Raw genomic sequence first — 21,543 nt, forward strand, 5'->3', positions numbered from 1 at the left:
TTTTATGATTTTAATCCACACTCTTATTAAGTTGCCTAGTTTTCTGTCAGAAGAATGTAAGTCATGCCATCTTAACATCTTTGTTTCTTTAATTATTTAATTGACTCTATTTAGTTGACACCTAAACTTAATCCCTCAGTTGTCCTGCATTGACCTTTAGCAGTTCCTATCACCCTACACCCACGTTTAAGTTGAACATTCCCTGTTTGTCACTGTTTTTCTACCCTAAGACTTATCCTAGCCTCTAACAAGGAAACATTATTTTTTTATTTCCAGATGGCAGGCATATTTGTGCTTCAGTTTGAACATGGGCCCCTTTGGCCCTAACCTAAGTTTTGAGTGGTGTCTGTCCTGCATTTTACTGGAACTGTTCAACTTCCTTCAGCTCACAGTCCTATGTCCCACCATAGGACAATGTCCCCTGGCCAGTCCCCCACTCATTTAGGGCATGTAAAGTAAAATGTGTTAGCAGAGGTTACATAGTGGTCAATTGGGGGCCTGCTGAGGTGCTCTGCTCCATTTAGCCCTAGACCTATGGGTCGCCCTGCCACGCTCCACTGCATCACTTTTTCCTGCAAGGCATTCAAGAAATGGATATGATGTCATGGATGAGCAGCCACAGATGACAGAGGTCTAAACATTATGCACAGGGAAATAAATATAGACACAAACACAGAAGGAGGGTCAGAAGGGACAGACATATTGAAGACAGACCTAAAAAAATAGAAGTATAGATCTTGAGGAGTACACCATACTAAAATGTGAGTAGCTTGAAAACCTATCCTCAACTCTACTTTAGATTATTTATTCCTGCTTACTTTCTGACTTTTTCCTGTTTCATAATTTTTAACAATGTTGTACATACAGAGTATTTTATGTTACAGCATATGTGACTTTTCCTTTGTTCCACATAGCCGCAAAACTTTGCAGAAAATATACAAATCAAGTGCAGCCTTTCATAATGTCTGGCTTAGCTGTCTTTTCCACTGCCCTCTCTTTGTGCTCTTCTCTCACTGTCAGATCTTCCTATTTTATTTTTATCTTGCAACACTTTTTCTGACCTACTTGAGCACCAAATAGCTGTCAAGACCTAGAAACATAGCTATCAAGAGGGATCGTGGAATTGCATATTTTTCCATTTTATTGTGGGACTGTATTATATCTGTTAAAAAATAACTACCCATTTTTTAGTATTATGTGTTAAGGTAAAATGGAACACAATGGGTGTGTACACATCACAATATTAAACAGTCTTTAGAAAATAAATTCTTCAATATTAAAGAAAATTATACTGAAAATTGATCAAACTTAGGGCTGCACGGTGGTGCAGTTGGTAGCACTGTTGCCTTGCAGCAAGAAGGTCCTGGGTTTGATTCCCAGCCTGGGGTCTTTCTGCATGGAGATTGCATGTTCTCCCTGTGCATGCGTGGGTTCTCACCGGGTACTCCGGCTTCCTCCCACAGTCCAAAGACATGCCTGTTAGGTTAATTGGTCACTCTAAATTGCCCTTAGGTGTATGAATGAGTGTGTGCATGGTTGTTTGTGTGTTGCCCTGCGATGGACTGGCAACCTGTCCAGGGTGTACCCCGCCTCCCGCCCATAGACTGCTGGAGATAGGCACCAGCTCCCCTGCGACCCACTATGGAATAAGAGGTAGAAAATGACTGACTGATCAAACTTAAGATGCCCTTCTCAAAAACTGATCATACAACCAACAACTTCAAACATTTCCTACAAATGAGGAGAGGGTCAATAGAGCTTTCCTCATATATTGTAAATGCTTTCATAAATTAACTTTAATTTTTTTGAAAACCCCCAGCAGCTACAAAAAACACACGTGACATACTGATAAATGTAAATTAACTTGATCCCTCCATGCCTCCACCCCCACTCCCATTGCTGTCTGACATGCAGTTAAGTGAATCCAGCACCAAGCTACTGTTTATTTGCAGTTCAGTCAGTTTCTCATCAAATTGGCCATGTATATAACTTTTCAAACACTGTATTTGAACTCATTGATTTACAAGGTTTGAATGCTTTAATATTAAATAAGTCATTACTAACCTGCATTGCTAGTATAAGCAAGCATGATCTCAAGGAAGAAATCCAACTGGTTTTGCTACTTGCAACAAGAAATTGGTTAGGTTGGATGTCACTTCAGTCCCCACACTTTTTCCTATCCTGATAGTAAGCTGGTGTATCTGACGTGGATGCCAACATGATGAGATTCAGCATTTTTTGAAAGACTGTTATCAGTATCACATCATTAACATACTGTCACAAACATATTTTAATTGTTTTGTGTGGCACCATACACATTCCATGTGTGTCGGAAATAAGGATATTACAGTGTGATACTGTGTAGGGATACAGTAAGTTACTTTTGGCTCCCTTTTTAAAAACTTTTCCATAGATAACGATAATGATTGTCTAAAAATCTTGAAAGTTCATGCTCTATTGAAAACTTCGGGGTTCCCCCTGCCGGTTCACACATGACTGCACACCAGTGCACAAAGCCGTGCTCATTAAAATATAGAAAGGCAAATTTGGTGTGAACGTATCTGGGCTGTACACAATCTTGACCTCAGCCCTTTTGGGATGAATTAGACCCTAGACATCAAATGAAGCCTCCTTATCCAACATCATGGTCTGACCTCACAAATACTCTCCTTGAAGATTAGTCAGAAAGTCCCATAAGCATACTCCTAAATATTGTGAAAGAACTTCATAGAACAATTTAAACTGTAGAAAACTGCAGGAAATGTGGGAAATTGTCAGAAACTACAGGAAATAGTGGTTTAACATTATATTGAACCCTATGGATCGAAAACCTTTGGCAGTTTAGAGTAGCTTAATGTGAATGTTTTTTGTTTCTTTTTTTGTGTGTATCTGCTTGACAGATTTAACGACACTATATAGATGTTTGAATATATAATCAGTTATCTGACAGAACCTGAGAAAGATTAATCTTGATTGAGTTGGCTGCTTGCAAGCATTTTAGAAAATTATCTGCAGGGAAAGAGTTGAAATAACCTTGTTGAAGATAACTTATAATTTATGTACAATCTCTGAGAAAAAGTGAGAAAAAAGGTTAAAATAATTAGAGTATTTGGAATTTAGAACAAATTACAAAGTTTAAAGATGAAATATGCATTGTACCATACTTGAACAGCTTAGTTAAGTACAGTAGCCAAGCACACAGATATAACATCTGAAAATGTAGAGTTAGAACCAGAAACCTATGTATCTTTAAATCCCCCCAGTAGTCACACAAGTAACACTTTGCTCAACATTTCTGAACAAAGGAGTAGCATGCTTTTAACAGTTTCTCTTTTGACCACTGTGATATCATCTGTTCCACCCAGACCTACACAAGTTTAAACTCTCAGAGGAGCCTCATACTCCTCTGCTTGTGTTAGTCTCATCCTTATGTCCTGTGTGAAGTGTAGAGGAAAATGTTTTGCTCACAGCCTAAACCTCTCAACACTACATTGACATTTCTCCTGGGAATGGGCTTGGACAAGAGGGGAAGTAGAACAACTGTGCAAACCAACGGAAAGACTGTAAGACTGGGAGAGGCAAGAAAGAGACAAACTGAAGGATAGTGGGAGACAGGAACAAATATCAAGGCTTGTGGGGGATTAAATAAACTGAAAGATAAAAAGCAGTGGGAGAGAGTGGACGTTGAGAGAGTAGACAAAGCTTGTGATACTAAAAGATATAGAGCAAAGAGAAAGCACAAAGAGACTAGGGTGCAAAAGGGGATTAATGCCTTTGTGGTTGTTGGAGCAGCCTCTCAGGCAGAATGCGGGTCTATCAGGCCACATAGAAAACACACTTAATAGAAATGTTAGCCTTGTTATTTCTGTTTCACATTTGTATTGCAATGTCAACATACTAATATCACTTGGTATGGATGTATGACTTTGAGTTGTTCTAACTATATCTGCTCCAGGAAATCCTGGAACTTACAAATTAAATTAAATTAAATTCATCTGATCAGATTTTAACATTTGTGACTTCATATAAAGCCGAAGGAAATTGGTAGAAATAGTTTTTAGACGTGATGTTGCAGTTTGCAGAAGAACCTCTGCTTCTTTGTTATAAAAGAGCCACTTCAAGTACACCAGCCTTGTTCTGTCTGGTGCATTCTATCATGATATTTTGTTTCCTTAATCAGCTTGAGGATGACCAAGTCCATCATCCCACCTCAGGCAATGTATGTCCTTGAGACAGGAGATGTAAAAAAACATCAGATTTCCTCTGCTAAGTAAAGCACAATCTATAGTGTTCCCCTTAAATATAGCTAAGTTTTATTTTATGCTGTAAACAAAAAAAGTACCAAAGCCAAAAGCAGTTATTCCTATCGATTCAAATATCATCATTTGTCATGTTTTTGTGGTGGCATTTTTCCCAAGTGAAGATGGAGTAGCAGAATTCTCATATTGAAGGTGAGCATTTATTAAGGAAATGTACAATAAAAGCTATGAACTGGTGCAAACAGAACTTGTGAGCATCTGATGAGAACAAATCAGCACAGCAATGGTAAACAGGATAGGGACTGAAGGTCTTGAATGGGTTAACCTCCAGGTGGTTCAGACCAGACCAGTGGTCTGGTCACCATCCTGGATCAGACCAATGACAGTGGTGTCATCTCCAAAGGGTTTCTCAAAGTGGTCTGCAAAGGAGCAGTCAGTTAAAAAGAGATGAGGAGTGGAGAAAGAAGACACCCTTGAGGGGCGGCAGTGCAGATGGTTCTTGTGCAGGAGAAGATGCTTTCCTGCATCTCCTAATGCTGCCTTTCAGTCATGAAGCTGGTGATCCACTGACAGATAGAGGCTGGCACTGTGAGCTGGGTAAGCTTTTGCTAGAGGATGTCTGGCTTATCTGAAGTCCACTAACAAAATCCTGGCATACATTCCTGGAATTGTCTCGATTGTCTCGTTGCGAGTGAAGTAAGCAACCTGTAAGCAAACGGCAGGGAACACTCAGTTGCTCAAAGGATTTCATGACCACAGACATAAAGGTGACAGACCTATAGTCACATTATCCTGTAACGGTGTGTTTTAGTTTAGTTTTAGGCTTAAATGCATATCTGAGTGGAACAATGTGATTGAACTGTGGGTGTTTTTTCCTGGATGCAGAGACGTATGTGAAGAAGTTTTTTTGTTTTTGTTTTCAAGAAACATTGCATATCCTGAAATTCCATAAATCACTAAAAACCTTGTCCATACTATGACCAATGATATGTGTAAGAAGAATCATTGTATGACCCTCTTCATCACCCTATACCCTCTTTGGCACCACACTAAAAAGTGTTGTGGACCTTGGTAAAGTAAAAGCAAAGCTTAAAGAACAAATCATAATAAATGCAAATGTGGGATGATATTATATCTGCAATTTGAAATCAGCATAAAAGGGGTATTGATTTAGAATTTAGCATTAAAACAAGACAATTAATAGATATTATAAAAAAAAGTAAAGAAATACAGTAAACATACTTAGCTTAGATGTCTTTATCAAGATGTAGTTTACCTTTTAACTTCTTTTTATAGTATTTTTAGATTGAATCTTTTCTGTTGTAGGTCTTTCTGTCTCAATGTGTGATGAACTCTAGCAATCAGTTTCTAACATGATGAAAATGGTAGAAATATGAAAAGCCAAATACTTTGCTCTCAAATGACTTCAAGCAAAACATCGTAAACATGACAGAAAAAGACATTTAGCAGAAAATCTTATTTCATTAGAAATCAGTCACTATTTTGTTTATTTGCTAGACAGCATTCACTGTTTTGTAGTCTCTCCAAAGCTACTAAGAGAATAGCAGTTTTGATAGAATAATCACACTCTGTACCAACACATGCTCCTACAGTCATTTAGGAGGGCTCTAGTAGGAAAATAAGCTGCTGACAGATACATTCCCAACACCTGCCAAAATAATCACAGGAGTGCTGGCATAGATCACCAACAGCTACAACCTGAACAGATATTTAATTGACATTTTATCCTATGAGACTGTCTAACCTTATTTGGTACCTTTTAAAAATGCCCACCAGGACATTTAATTGGCTGTTCAGGTGAAAGGCCAGTGATTTTGTTATTTTTTATTTTTTTTAACAGCAGTAGTTATAGCAGACTGTATATGCTTTACATATTAACATACTTAAGGGCAAAACAGCACATTGGTCTAAGGAGAAAACAATAGATGATTTAGAAATATCATGTATGAAGATTAGATTCATATCACCTTCATACCCACATAGATACCCCATTTTACTTCATCAGATTAGGTCACATGCTGACAGCACTTGAGTATTACTTCAGAGTTCAGCTAAATGAGAAATATTTAGTTTAATTCCTACAAGATTCCATAGCACAAGATTTTGTTTACCCCTAACAATATCCTATTATTTACTCAGTCCTTTAAATGTCCACAAATAATTACTGTTCCTACCTTTAATTGTGATCCCAGTGAAATTCATTGTGCTTTTCTTAATTATCCAAATTCAGAAAGCTGAACAGTTTTTCACAGCCATGGAGTAGCTATTGTTATCAGGTGTATGCTTACATTTTAAAAAGTTACATTATCAAACCTGCTAAAGGTTTCTATCATATTGTTCCTATGGGTTTAAATCACACACTGCTTGTCAGCTGGCTGAAAGAAGGCCCCTGCAGTTTGTCTTTGCTCATGAAAAAGACACATTTGACTATTTGAAAACCTTTCCAGTCAAAAGACATTGAGAGTCATGCTTTTAAACTAATGGAGTTCCTTTTATCACTGTTATTAAGCTCCTGCTGTTTTAGAATTGTGTTTGGCAATGCACTTCAGGCCAGATACATGTATTTTAGCTTTTCTGTTTAATATAAAAAACAATCAGGTAATGTTATGCATTTTTGTTTTAATATATTTGCCAATGCTCTGACATAGAGAAACTGTGGTACTTTTACTCAAGGCCAATCTTTTTTCCACATGTGGCATCCATTTAGTACCCACATAGAACCTAACTTTGGGACCCAGGTGAGTTTTGTTTTTCTGACCCAGTTTGCTCCCACTACGGACCCAGAGTTGTCCTCTATTACCCCTTTAAAAGCAAATGACATGGGTTCATTATGTAACCCACAGACAATGCCATTTTCTGTCCATTTTGTATCCATATGGTCCCCACATATAAACCTTCAATGGAATATTGCGCATGTCTAGTTGTACAAAGGGCTGCTGTTTGATTGATCAACTACTAACCACACAGAGATTGTAAACACTAATCAAATGCCAGGCACATTGTGCAATCACCCTGCATTTCTACATATACCAATGTTCATCTCTTGTTTAAGCACCTCATTTCATTCAGTGTGTTTAACTCACAAATGATGCAATTCAGAATGACAGCATCATATGCAACTGGAGGCGCGAAGGGTACCAGCCAATGAATTTACATTTAGGCTGACAGCGGCCTGGTTCCTGCAGTCATGTCGGTGATAGTGTAGAGGAGATATGGACCCCTCCAATTCTACCACCTGTCACACCCAATGCTTATTGGAAGCTATTAGAATTCATGGAGGAGAGTTTTATCATTGTGGGTAATGGAGTGGAAGAGACATGCTGAATTGATGCAAATGCCAACAACATTTCATTCTCTTAGCATTAGACTAAATTGGCACTGTCAATCATAAACGTGTTTCCATGACAACTGTAGGGATCAACAGGGGCCTGTATGCTGAGTGACCCAGATGTTTATCTGCATCAGGGCGCACTTGATGTGATGCTGGCTTTTGTAACGTACATGTTCCCAAAACAAAAAGATTTGCAAAGACAGCAATAAAAGACACAAGGTGCTTTAAATTAAGACCTTTGTCCAAATGTAAACACATTTATTCCATCTCCACATAGATTGTTTTATCTTCATAATCAAAGTGACGTATAGCAACACATGGCTGCAAAAGAAATTGAACATCTTAAGTGACACACTGCAGTTTGTTCTTTTGTTCTAATATACATTTACAATTTCAAGTAGCATCTGTATCACAAAAGCCACTCCTGAGGAACAACACATCCCTGGCAAGGGATGGTGTGGCTTGAGAATATGATATCAGGTGGCTAAAGGCAATATTTACAGTAGCAATGGGGTCAACTCCAATGGTTACAAAATTTGAGGTATAGCAAACATTGCTTAACCTATGTGTTATAACTGAAACCCTAACTTTCTACTTAGAACTGTCTCTGTGAGCATGGCCTAAACACTCATTGTATGACACGTGTAACACATTGTACATTATATTGTGTTTACTGCAGCTCAAACTTATGTCATTAAAAACTGCCATCCCTTTCTGCTTCATGGCTTGCAATGTGTACATTATCAGAATTCCTTAGAAGCATGTCTAAAAGAATGCTTTCCACATTTAAGAAAGTGTCACTGCTTGTCCCATATTTCTAATTATGTAATCACATCCCTAAACATGGGCTCTTGCAGACGTACTGTGTCTGCTACATCCCCCATGTGAACCCTTTGGGTTTCGCTATGTAGAGCACCAAATGAGATCATGTCTCATGTGGAGGGGATAAGCCTCAGACAAGAGAGAAACACAATGAATTTCAAGGGAGGGTGCTGAAATGAGTTTGTGATGGGCTAAATAGAGGCTGCATTTATTCCATTAGAGAGTAGTGAAACAGGTGAAAAGCAAAGTATATTATCTATCCTGAGCACAAATAGTACATTCTAAATCATTTAATCACGCATCTACTTGCAAGGAGTAAACTATCCTTTTATTATGAAAACCCCCATTTTAAAAAATAGAAGGTTTTAAATTAATCGATTCTTTATTTTTTTAGCTAATGTTATCATTTAATTATAGTCATATAGCTTATGCCTCAGATGGAAGGGATTTTTTTACACCTCCTAACAAACACGTAAAATAATTATCCGTAATCCTTTAACAGCAAAATATATACAGGTGCTTCTCAAAATATTAGCATATTGTGATAAAGTTCATTATTTTCCATAATGTCATGATGAAAATTTAACATTCATATATTTTAGATTCATTGCACACTAACTGAAATATTTCAGGTCTTTTATTGTCTTAATACGGATGATTTTGGCATACAGCTCATGAAAACCCAAAATTCCTATCTCACAAAATTAGCAAATCATTAAAAGGGTCTCTAAATGAGCTATGAACCTAATAATCTGAATCAACGAGTTAACTCTAAACACCTGCAAAAGATTCCTGAGGCCTTTAAAACTCCCAGCCTGGTTCATCACTCAAAACCCCAATCATGGGTAAGACTGCCGACCTGACTGCTGTCCAGAAGGCCACTATTGACACCCTCAAGCAAGAGGGTAAGACACAGAAAGAAATTTCTGAACGAATAGGCTGTTCCCAGAGTGCTGTATCAAGGCACCTCAGTGGGAAGTCTGTGGGAAGGAAAAAGTGTGGCAGAAAACGCTGCACAACGCGAAGAGGTGACCGGACCATGAGGAAGATTGTGGAGAAGGGCCGATTCCAGACCTTGGGGGACCTGCGGAAGCAGTGGACCGAGTCTGGAGTAGAAACATCCAGAGCCACCGTGCACAGGCGTGTGCAGGAATTGGGCTACAGGTGCCGCATTCCCCAGGTCAAGCCACTTTTGAACCAGAAACAGCGGCAGAAGCACCTGACCTGGGCTACAGAGAAGCAGCACTGGACTGTTGCTCAGTGGTCCAAAGTACTTTTTTCGGATGAAAGCAAATTCTGCATGTCATTCGGAAATCAAGGTGCCAGAGTCTGGAGGAAGACTGGGGAGAAGGAAATGCCAAAATGCCAGAAGTCCAGTGTCAAGTACCCACAGTCAGTGATGGTCTGGGGTGCCGTGTCAGCTGCTGGTGTTGGTCCACTGTGTTTTATCAAGGGCAGGGTCAATGCAGCTAGCTATCAGGAGATTTTGGAGCACGTCATGCTTCCATCTGCTGAAAAGCTTTATGGAGATGAAGATTTCATTTTTCAGCACGACCTGGCACCTGCTCACAGTGCCAAAACCACTGGTAAATGGTTTACTGACCATGGTATCACTGTGCTCAATTGGCCTGCCAACTCTCCTGACCTGAACCCCATAGAGAATCTGTGGGATATTGTGAAGAGAACGTTGAGAGACTCAAGACCGAACACTCTGGATGAGCTAAAGGCCGCTATCGAAGCATCCTGGGCCTCCATAAGACCTCAGCAGTGCCACAGGCTGATTGCCTCCATGCCACGCCGCATTGAAGCAGTCATTTCTGCAAAAGGATTCCCGACCAAGTATTGAGTGCATAACTGTACATGATTATTTGAAGGTTGACATTTTTTGTTTTAAAAACACTTTTCTTTTATTGGTCGGATGAAATATGCTAATTTTGTGAGATAGGAATTTTGGGTTTTCATGAACTGTATGCCAAAATCATCCGTATTAAGACAATAAAAGACTTGAAATATTTCAGTTAGTGTGCAATGAATCTAAAATATATGAATGTTAAATTTTCATCATGACATTATGGAAAATATTGAACTTTATCACAATATGCTAATATTTTGAGAAGGACTTGTACATACTGGTGCAGTTTATTGGTCCTACTTTAAGGTCCTTCACATTTTGAGGCCAACTTTGAGCTAAGATTTATTTTATAAGTTGTCATAGATGCCAGTGGTTTAAAATTCATAATGTTTTGGCAGCGAAACACTTGTAACCAGACCATAGTCTTCTCCTTAGATATGTAAATTAATAAAAGTGTTATAGATGCATGATATTAGTTTATTTTTTGCACAAGATGTTTTGCAGTTTCCAGCAATAATAAGCAGACTGAAAATGATGATGAACTTGATTTCTTTGCTTGTATCTTCGTGGAGCCTGCACAAGAATAGCTGGTAATGAGTTCAATTATTTGCCCTGGAATTAGAAATAAATCTGAATTTAGAGTAAAAGCAGACTTTTGACCTTTTCCTGGTGAACTTCAGGAGATGTGGGCTTAATAATCCAGTGTTTATCTTTGCCTGTAGGTGGGTTTGTGCACATGCCTGCTAACTGTTATACAACAACATGCACATAATTGAGTGTGTCTGTATAGTCACACAAACATTTCCCAGAGAACATATGCTCATTTTAATTTGCATCTTTGTGCAATATGTGTTTTGGTACAGAGCAAGCAAAGGACAATGTGTCATGATTTAATAGGCAAATAATCTGCCCCATATGTAAATGCTTGACTGCTATTCAAGTAACATGCAGATGGGTTTTAGAGCTTAGGTTTTTGGCAGGATGATGTAATAGGAAGAAATATCTGAGACAATGTTCTGTCAAGCATTCTGGTAAATAATAGTGTGCATTGTCACTGCAATGTGTTCTCTGTGCTGATGTAATATTGGCAGCTGCTTAGATTACAGTGTAGTTATCAGGAAAGATTTGATGAGAACTTGTTAATGAGGGTTATAAAATGAAGGACCAATGAAAGGACTGATAAAAAAGTGTCAGGAAACAGACTAGAAGCATAATTTGTTTTTGAAATCAATTGTGCATTTACAGTGTTGCTAAATGTTTTCGTGTTACAAAATTTAATGTGGAGGATGGATTATTTTTGCTTAAAGATGCATTCATTCTTTTGTCTGAATATATATATATATATATATATAAAGTTTGGACACACCTTCTCATTCAAAGAGTTGTCTTTATTTTTATGACTATGAATATTGTAGCTTCACACTGAAGGCATCAAAACTATGAATTAACACATGTGGAATTATATACTGAACAAAAAAGTGTGAAACAACTGAAAATATGTCTTATATTCTAGGTTCTTCAAAGTAGCCACCTTTTGCTTTGATTACTGCTCCGCACACTCTTGGCATTCTGTTGATGAGCTTCAAGAGGTAGTCACCTGAAATGGTTTTCACTTCACAGGTGTTGAAAGTGTCTCCAAGTGCAGTCACAAAAACCATCAAGCGATACAAAGAAACTGGCTCCCATGAGGACCGCCCCAGGAAAGGAAGACGAAGAATCACCTCTGCTGCGGACGATAAGTTCATCCGAGTCACCAGCCTCAGAAATCGCAGGTTAACAGCAGCTCAGATTAGAGAACAGGTCAATGCCACACAGAGTTCTAGCAGCAGAAACATCTCTAGAACAACTGTTAAGAGGAGACTGTGTGAATCAGGCCTTCATGGTAAAATAGCTGCTAGGAAACCACTGCTGAGGACAGGCAACAAGCAGAAGAGACTTATTTGGGCTAAAGAACACAAGGAATGGACATTAGACAAGTGGAAATCTGTGCTTTGGTCTGATGAGTCCAAGTTTGAGATCTTTGGTTCCAACCACCGTGTCTTTGTGCGGCGCAGAACAGGTGAACGGATGGACTCTACATGCCTGGTTCCCACCGTGAAGCATGGAGGAGGAGGTGTGATGGTGTGGGGGTGCTTTGCTGGTGACACTGTTGGGGATTTAGTCAAAATTGAAGGCATACTGAACCAACATGGCTACCACAGCATCTTGCAGCAGCATGCTATTCCATCCAGTTTGCGTTTAGTTGGACCATCATTTATTTTTCAACAGGACAATGACCCCAAACACACCTCCAGGCTGTGTAAGGTCTATTTGACCAAGAAGGAGAGTGATAGGGTGCTGCACCAGATGGCCTGGCCCCCACAGTCACCGGATGGTTTGGGGTGAGCTGGACCGCAGAGTGAAGGCGAAAGGGCCAACAAGTGCTAAGCATCTCTCGGGACTCCTTCAAGACTGTTGGAAAACCATTTCAGGTGACTACCTCTTGAAGCTCATCAACAGAATGCCAAGAGTGTGCAGAGCAATAATCAAAGCAAAAGGTGGCTACTTTGAAGAACCTAGAATATAAGACACATTTTCAGTTGTTTCACACTTTTTTGTTCAGTATATAATTCCACATGTGTTAATTCATAGTTTTGATGCCTTGAGTGTGAAGCTACAATATTCATAGGCATAAAAATAAAGACAACTCTTTGACTGAGAAGGTGTGTCCACACCTTTGGTCTGTACTGTATATATATATATATATATATATATATATATATATATATATATATATATGCTAATATAAATCATCATATTGAGCACATATATTTATACATTTCCTCTGTTGTTTCTGTTCTTTCTCTGTAGATCACTGCAAGTTCCATGCCTTTGAGTCACACGGACAAGTCTTCAAAGAGCATGAAGACAAGTTGTTTTCCTTCAAATAGTAGTTCAAGAAATTATGATATAACATGGATCTGCTGCTAATCACCATGATGCTGAGACAGGCGTTGTAAATCTTTCACTCCTTTTTCAGCACCCAACCCAGGCCCATCTTGTTTTTTGGAAATTTTTCCTGGTTTTCCTTTTACTACAAGCAAATCCTCCTACATCTTTGCCCTGATTATAGCCTTTGGAACTGTCTTTTCTTTGCATTGACATCATGCAGCGTACTTTACCCATCTCTGTTCTCCTCCCTCTTATACTTTCTTCCCTTCTGTTTTTTTCCTGTCTTCCCGAAATGGCCAATGGCGACTGCTGGCTTATTGAAGGGGACAAAGGCTATGTTTGGCTAGCTATATGCAGTCAGAATCAGCCTCCCTATGAGACTATCCCCCAGCACATCAACAACACAGTCCATGACTTGAGACTGAATGAAAACAAACTGAAAGCTGTGCTTTTCAGTTCTATGTACCGCTTCACGAACTTGACTGACCTAAATCTAACGAAGAATGAAATCAGCTATATCGAGGATGGCGCCTTTGCAGGACAAGCCAATTTACAGGTGATAAATTAAAATAAATCCCAAAAGTACCCTGAGACTTATTTGGTCTGACAGAATAAGGTATTTGCTGAAATCTTACAAGAGACATCAACTTATGCTGAATTAGGTGGAAAATGTGTAAAAAATTAAAGGTGAAGCATCTTGTTGATTAACTTTATAAATGTTTATTAAATAAAAGAAAATAATAAATACAGAATGACCAATTCTCAGTAGTATGAGCTGAACTTTTATTGTATCATCTAAGTGCAAATTATTATTATTCCCATGAGTTTAGGTTTGCAATTTAAAAGAAGTGAGGACCAAAATGCTGTTTTGTTTTTTCTCAGGTCCTTCAACTAGGTTACAACAAGTTGACGAATATCACTGAAGGCATGATGAGAGGGCTTGGCCGCATGCAGTGCCTCTTCTTACAGCACAACCTCATTGAAGTTGTTGCAAGCAATGCATTCTGGGAGTGTCCCAGTCTCAGCAGCATCGACCTGTCGTCCAACAAACTTGCCCGCATCGACCCATCCACATTCACAGTTCCCAGTCGCCTGATGGTATGTGAACTGGCTGCAAATCCGTTCCATTGTGGTTGCGATCTTCTTGGCTTCCTGTTCTGGTTAGAGTCCTTCAACAATGTGTCACACACTTATGACCGCCTCCAGTGTGAAACACCCAGGGAAATGTTTGGCTACCCTTTACTGAGTCCTTTTGCTTCAAGCCACGCTGGTCGCAATGCCAAAAACATTTTGTACCATCGCTGCAGAGATGGCGTGATGATTCCAGGAATGACGTCTCTACCACCCGATCTTGATGGTCCATCTGGAATTGGACCTGAGATGTTTGGTGGTGTTGGGCCATACTACCAGTCCACCCCTTCTTCTTCATCTACAGATGACAGCTTGAGCCCAAGCATTAAGCTCCATCATGTTTCTTCGTCATCAGCCTCTGTCATTATAAAGATTCCAACACCATACAGCAAAATGTATATTCTTACACAATACAATAACACACTGGTGTCTGATGTCACCAATTTGAAATTGACTATACAAAAGATAACACTCGACAAGCTCAGGCCTAACAACAACTACACCTTCTGCGTAGGGTCTATTCGTAACTCTCAACGTTATAACCACACCTGTCTCCAGTTTACTACTCGTGGCCAAAGTCCGGACAATATGCTCCCCACACCCTCAACCACTACTCACTACATAATGACCATTGTAGGCTGCCTGTTTGGCATGCTCATTGTTATAGGAATTGTCTACTACTGTCTTCGTAAAAAACGTATGCATGATGAGAAGAAAAAGTCAATCTCTGTCAAAAAAACTATACTGGAAATGCGTTACGGGCCAGAGGTGGCGGCAGCAGTAGCAAATGATCCATCAGCAGTGCAAAAGCTTCAGGAGCAGTCCAGGGAGCATCACCAATATCAGCATCACCATAGTGGAAAACTGTCCACATCCTCAAGCTCTGGACTGCTACACTCTGCAAATACAACCTCCTCTAGACTTTCCTCTATCCCACAAGTGGAAAAGATGGCCTCTGCTTTCTCCGAAGCCATGGCTACAAGTAAAGGACACTATATGGATGTGAGAACTGGAGGGGCAGGGATGGAAAGAGTGGGGGATGGTGTTCATGGCGGGAGAAGGGGCGACGACCTGAGGGATGATGACGGAACTGATCTTGGCGATGACTCAGACGATGATGGACATGGCTCTGCCTCAGAGATCTCCACTATTGCCATGGAGGTGGACAAAGTTAACCAGATTATTAACAACTGTATTGATGCCCTTAAACTTGATGCAGCAGCAGTCGCTGCTTCAGGCACTTCGATTAACCACACAGCTTCCTCCAATCCCACCTCCCCACCACCACCCAGTTCATCCTCCCTTGCTCGTGGTCTAATCCCAGGAGGGCCCGAGACATGTCAGGTCATTGCTCCAAACAAAATACCGCCTCCTCCACCCCTACCTGCATTAAACACTCCTCTGTCAGAGCGACCAGGGATAAGTGGTGGGGGCTTTGTTGTCACTCCCCCATACAGGCACCCTCCCCCAGCTACAGCTACACGTCCTATTCAACGGCAAATGAGTGCAGATGCAGCTGTTGTTATGGCCAATGCTGTCAAGAAACAGAGCAGTACCACATCTTGTGGCTCCACAGGTCGAGACAGAGAACGAGGAGGTACTCGAGTGTATAGTCTGGATGTTCCTGAACCAAGAAGCCCAGATGCCTGTAACCAACAACAGCCACAGTACCCAGACCGGGCCAGTCCAGTGGGATGTGGGGAGCCGCTGGAGAGACTGTCCTTAATAGGGAGTGGGAGCTGTGGGGGTGGTGGTGGTTGCGACAGTGGTGGTGTTGGTGCCCAACATCAGGACAGCCAGAAGTCACATCATTACCATCAGCAACAACAGATACAGCAGCAGCAGCAGCAGCAGCAGCAGCTGGAAGTGCAGCAGGACTACCACTGCTCGGAGCACCGCCACTCTGTCCCAGCTCTCTACTACCAAGGGTCACACCATGGCTCCCCAGCCCAGCGCGTTTCTTTTCTAAAACCTCTGACGCGATCCCGCAGGGACGCAGCATCCTATTCCCAGCTTTCCCCTGCCCGCCAACACTCCAGTTACTCTGGATACTCTTCTAGCCCAGAGTACTCATCAGAGAGTTCATTACGTATCTGGGAGCGATTTCGTCCATACCGAAAAGGGCCTCGTGATGAGGCCTGTTACGTGACAGCTGGAAATGCTCTTCGAAAGAAGGTACAGTTTGCTAAGGGTGAGGACCTGCATGACATCCTTGATTATTGGAAGGGTGTCTCTGCTCAGCAGAAGTTGTAACTTCGGACGAAAATTTAGCAGAGTAGGAAATGGAGTTTTGGTACTTTTTATCCTGATAAGCTCATGGGCCTGAGAAAGCATTTGAAGTTTATTAATGGAAAAATGTAGGACAAATTTTACCTGTGGGCTTTACTTTTTCTTTTTTGGCATGCTAGGTATATAGGATATTGTGCTACAAGCAAGTACTGTGAAACTGTGCCTGGGAATTGGACATTCATTACAGTGTTTTTTTACACTTCATTGTAGCATTTTTTTCTTTCTTATTTTATGGTGTGCATTTCATTCTTATACAGCGAACAAATGCCAACTGTGTAATTTAGTACTCTTTGAAGTGATCATGTTTTGTGATCCTATGGACTATTTTTTATCAGTGCCATGTGTCATCTCAAGCTTGAGGCTTGTTCGGTCCTAGATGTTCCCTGTTGTCTATTGGATTTTACATCCCTTTTAGCTTCTACGAGATAGGTGATTCAGACAGGGTGGGATCAGGGCCCTGTTTAAAGCAGGTAAGAACAGTTGATGTAAATTTTGTACAATGTACTATCGTACCCTTTTCTCTTTTGCCAGCAGTTGTTACAATGAAAGAAAGTGATGATTTGCACACATATGCTCACATGACGTAAAAGCTGTCAGGTCAAATTTAACTACTAGGTTGTATAAATTTGCTGACGGATAAGGAGAAGAAGCAGTGATTTTGTTTGAAGCATCAAACAGGTTTTCAGTTAACATTGTTACATGGTTTATTGAGTACAGTTATCAAAAAACAAGCTCTCCAAAACAATTATTTAGTAGGTATTTTGATTTATTAGATATGATTCTTCAGTTGATACTAGGGGGGTAACAATATATCCAGCTCATAAGGCGATCCAGGATGGTGAGTTCTAGAGAACAAGAGACAAACTTTTACTAATATTTTTAGTAAAACTAAGATTTTGCAAATCGCATAATGTGTTTTAAGGAAAATGTATTTGGTGCAGAGTAAATCAGTCTAAGTTTGACTAGTCCATTTTATAAATTTTGATGTTTGTTTCATTCCAAGATAGGCCATATGTCAAGAAAGAACTGAAAACGCTTCCTTCTTGTGTTGTTACTAATAGAATAAAGGTTTCACTTATTGTTTCACTGTGCATTTCCACTTCACGTTTGAGAAGTCTAAGAATTTTAGATTTTGAACCAGAAATGATCAAATTCAGGCCAGAGTCTCTAGAAAAAGGAAAAATGTCCCTTTAGTTTCACACTATTAGAACATTTTGAACCACATGACAACTTTATCATCTTCAGCAGCATTAGCTAACTTTTCTACCAGGTACTCAAAATGCTGCCAGGTAAATGGTGGTGGAGGTTTCTCCAGTGTTTATGTGGACAGATATTATAAGCCATTGCTTATTTCTGCTCCTTTTCATATATGGTAAATGCTGTTGTTGCATTTGATTTTTGAATGAAGGAAATACAAAAAAATAAATGGAAAAAAATGCAATGGAAATATGTGACTGTGTTAGTCAGTCAGAATGGCAGGAAGCAGACTTTGTAAATAAAACAGGGTTACTCAAAAACTGCTTCTTTTCTTACTTCAAAACAAGACCCTTAAGCATATACAGGTCCTTCTCAACATATTAGCATATTGTGATAAAGTTCATTATTTTCCATAATGTCGTGATGAAAATTTAACATTCATATATTTTAGATTCATTGCACACTAACTGAAATATTTCAGGTCTTTTATTGTCTTAATACGGATGATTGTGGCATACAGCTCATGAAAACCCAAAATTCCTATCTCACAAAATTAGCATATTTCATCCGACCAATAAAAGAAAAGTGTTTTTAATACAAAAAACGTCTACCTTCAAATAATCATGTACAGTTATGCACTCAGTACTTGGTCGGGAATCCTTTTGCAGAAATGACTGCTTCAATGCGGCGTGGCATGGAGGCAATCAGCCTGTGGCACTGCTGAGGTCTTATGGAGGCCCAGGATGCTTCGATAGCGGCCTTTAGCTCATCCAGAGTGTTGGGTCTTGAGTCTCTCAACGTTCTCTTCACAATATCCCACAGATTCTCTATGGGGTTCAGGTCAGGAGAGTTGGCAGGCCAATTGAGCACAGTGATACCATGGTCAGTAAACCATTTACCAGTGGTTTTGGCACTGTGAGCAGGTGCCAGGTCGTGCTGAAAAATGAAATCTTCATCTCCATAAAGCTTTTCAGCAGATGGAAGCATGAAGTGCTCCAAAATCTCCTGATAGCTAGCTGCATTGACCCTGCCCTTGATAAAACACAGTGGACCAACACCAGCAGCTGACACGGCACCCCAGACCATCACTGACTGTGGGTACTTGACACTGGACTTCTGGCATTTTAGCATTTCCTTCTCCCCAGTCTTCCTCCAGACTCTGGCACCTTGATTTCCGAATGACATGCAGAATTTGCTTTCATTCGAAAAAAGTACTTTGGACCACTGAGCAACAGTCCAGTGCTGCTTCTCTGTAGCCCAGGTCTGGGGAATGCGGCACCTGTAGTCCATTTCCTGCACACGCCTGTGCACGGTGGCTCTGGATGTTTCTACTCCAGACTCAGTCCACTGCTTCCGCAGGTCCCCCAAGGTCTGGAATCGGCCCTTCTCCACAATCTTCCTCAGGGTCCGGTCACCTCTTCTCGTTGTGCAGCGTTTTCTGCCACACTTTTTCCTTCCCACAGACTTCCCACTGAGGTGCCTTGATACAGCACTCTGGGAACAGCCTATTCGTTCTGAAATTTCTTTCTGTGTCTTACCCTCTTGCTTGAGGGTGTCAATAGTGGCCTTCTGGACATCAGTCAGGTCGGCAGTCTTACCCATGATTGGGGTTTTGAGTGATGAACCAGGCTGGGAGTTTTAAAGGCCTCAGGAATCTTTTGCAGGTGTTTAGAGTTAACTCGTTGATTCAGATGATTAGGTTCATAGCTCGTTTAGAGACCCTTTTAATGATATGCTAATTTTGTGAGATAGGAATTTTGGGTTTTCATGAGCTGTATGCCAAAATCATCCGTATTAAGACAATAAAAGACCTGAAATATTTCAGTTAGTGTGCAATGAATCTAAAATATATGAATGTTAAATTTTCATCATGACATTATGGAAAATAATGAACTTTATCACAATATGCTAATATTTTGAGAAGGACCTGTATAACATATGTGTCATACTTAAACCAGATACCTTCATATCCAGGGGTATAGCAACAGCTTAGACTTACTTCACCAGAAGAAGTCAAAACCTGGAAGCAACTGGATTCAGCTTTGTGAAATAGACCTTGAAGCATGTTTATGTCCTGAGATCTTGTGCCACGGACTTCTTTGTTACACCCCTAGTTGATACCTACCTGAGGTTGTTTAACACTAAATCTGGGGTTATACATTAATTTATAGAGGATTTACATGATATATTACCTCCCCTAAATTCAGTTGTATTATACAGTACACTGACATAAAAGACTAAAAACATGTGAGAGTGAAAGAAATGCAATCAAAAGATTTTAAACAATATTTGTGAGTATAAAAAAAATGAATGTTTTTATTTTATAAACTTGCTACGTGGAGATCCTTGTTTAATATGAGCATGACAGTACATTCCAAATTCTTTCTCAAACATTAAAACTGAATGGGGCACATTTGGGAAGGGCGCTCATGGTTACTGCCAATGTGTCTACTCTGTTTTGGAAACAATTTCTATTGTTGTCTATAAATGAAAACCTAATTAACCAACTTGTGACAGGCATGCCATGCACTTTAAGCCCCATGTTTGTGTATGTGTAGCTGTGTGGTACACAGTGGTCATTGTAAGCAGGTGTCGGCATGCCTCGTCAGATAATATTTTATATGCCCAGACAGACTTAAATTAATACGTTTTATTTTTTTCCCCTGTGGCTGGTTGTCTGAGATTGAACAACAATAGATTAATAATGGCATGTACAAATGTACAGATGTCAAAAAAGTTCATGGTATTTGTTATCACCTTGGATATTGCAATGTTGTGATGATCTGCAAGCATACCTTGCTTTCTTGGTAACACAGCCATCAATGTATCTGAAGACCTTTCCCACATTTTCTGTTGAATTAACACTTGTCATAATCTGCAGTTTGTGTTACTGCCCGCTGCCTAGTTCTCCAACCATGAAGGACATACTGCCCTAAAAATGTGAAACTTTTACTAGCTGCCATCGTTTGAGCAGTCTTCTAGGGTTCTCTTTTACCGACTTCCCACCTTACCTGCTTCCTCAGGTCCAGTGGGAGGATAGTATGAGGGGAAGCAATGATCTGTTATGCAGGCAGACATCAGAAGTATTTTCTAGATTGTTTTTTATTTTGCATTTTGCAGTTGACCTTTAGCATTATATTTATTCTAGTGAATAAATGCAAGGTGAACAAGATATGCAAAGGTGTGTCAATGTATCTCAATGCTCATCTATGTATCTTGTTACTCTCTTTTATTTTTGTGAAACAGTGATTACTTTATACTTTTTACCAATTTTAATATCTCAAGGTGGTAAGAAGTCGCATTGTTTTTTAATTCTGTGTTCAAATGTGAGAGTTGGATCTACCGAAACAAAAATAAGGTTGTAACAGTGGCTTTCTGGCATTCATCACAGCTCTAGTATAGACTGCCATTTAACAACCATTGCAATATTTCAGCATTTGTTGCTTTCTAATCATCTCAAGGAACAAACTTTTTCAAGGAACACAAAACACTTTCATCAAATCCCAGGATAATTACTCGCTTTTTTGTTGCTGGTATTTCTGGAGCGTTTAATCAAACAGAGGGAACTCGGTGCATTCACTCACTGCATTCTCAACTGCCATAACAAGTTTACAGAAATGGACATTCAGAATTATAATGATGGCTTCATGTCAGCAGCTATTCATGTTTATTTGACAAAATATACAAAAAAAAAAGTGACATTAAATGCT

At 39.8% G+C, this 21,543-nt stretch overlaps 1 protein-coding gene across 1 annotated transcript in view; it reads left to right on the plus strand.

Moving 5' to 3' along the window:
• Window positions 1–18,189, plus strand: part of LOC124862506 (protein phosphatase 1 regulatory subunit 29-like) — a 117,230-nt gene extending 99,041 nt beyond the window's left edge. Inside the window, exons 3-4 of the mRNA XM_047356461.1 lie at window positions 13,136–13,772; window positions 14,099–18,189. Of these exons, the coding sequence (XP_047212417.1) occupies window positions 13,431–13,772; window positions 14,099–16,600 (2,844 nt within the window). The 5' untranslated portion in view covers window positions 13,136–13,430 and the 3' untranslated portion in view covers window positions 16,601–18,189. The remainder of the gene's footprint in view (window positions 1–13,135; window positions 13,773–14,098) is intronic.
• The last annotated feature ends 3,354 nt before the right edge of the window (window positions 18,190–21,543 follow it).

This window comes from Girardinichthys multiradiatus, chromosome X, assembly GCF_021462225.1.
Source record: "Girardinichthys multiradiatus isolate DD_20200921_A chromosome X, DD_fGirMul_XY1, whole genome shotgun sequence".
NCBI lineage: Eukaryota > Metazoa > Chordata > Actinopteri > Cyprinodontiformes > Goodeidae > Girardinichthys > Girardinichthys multiradiatus.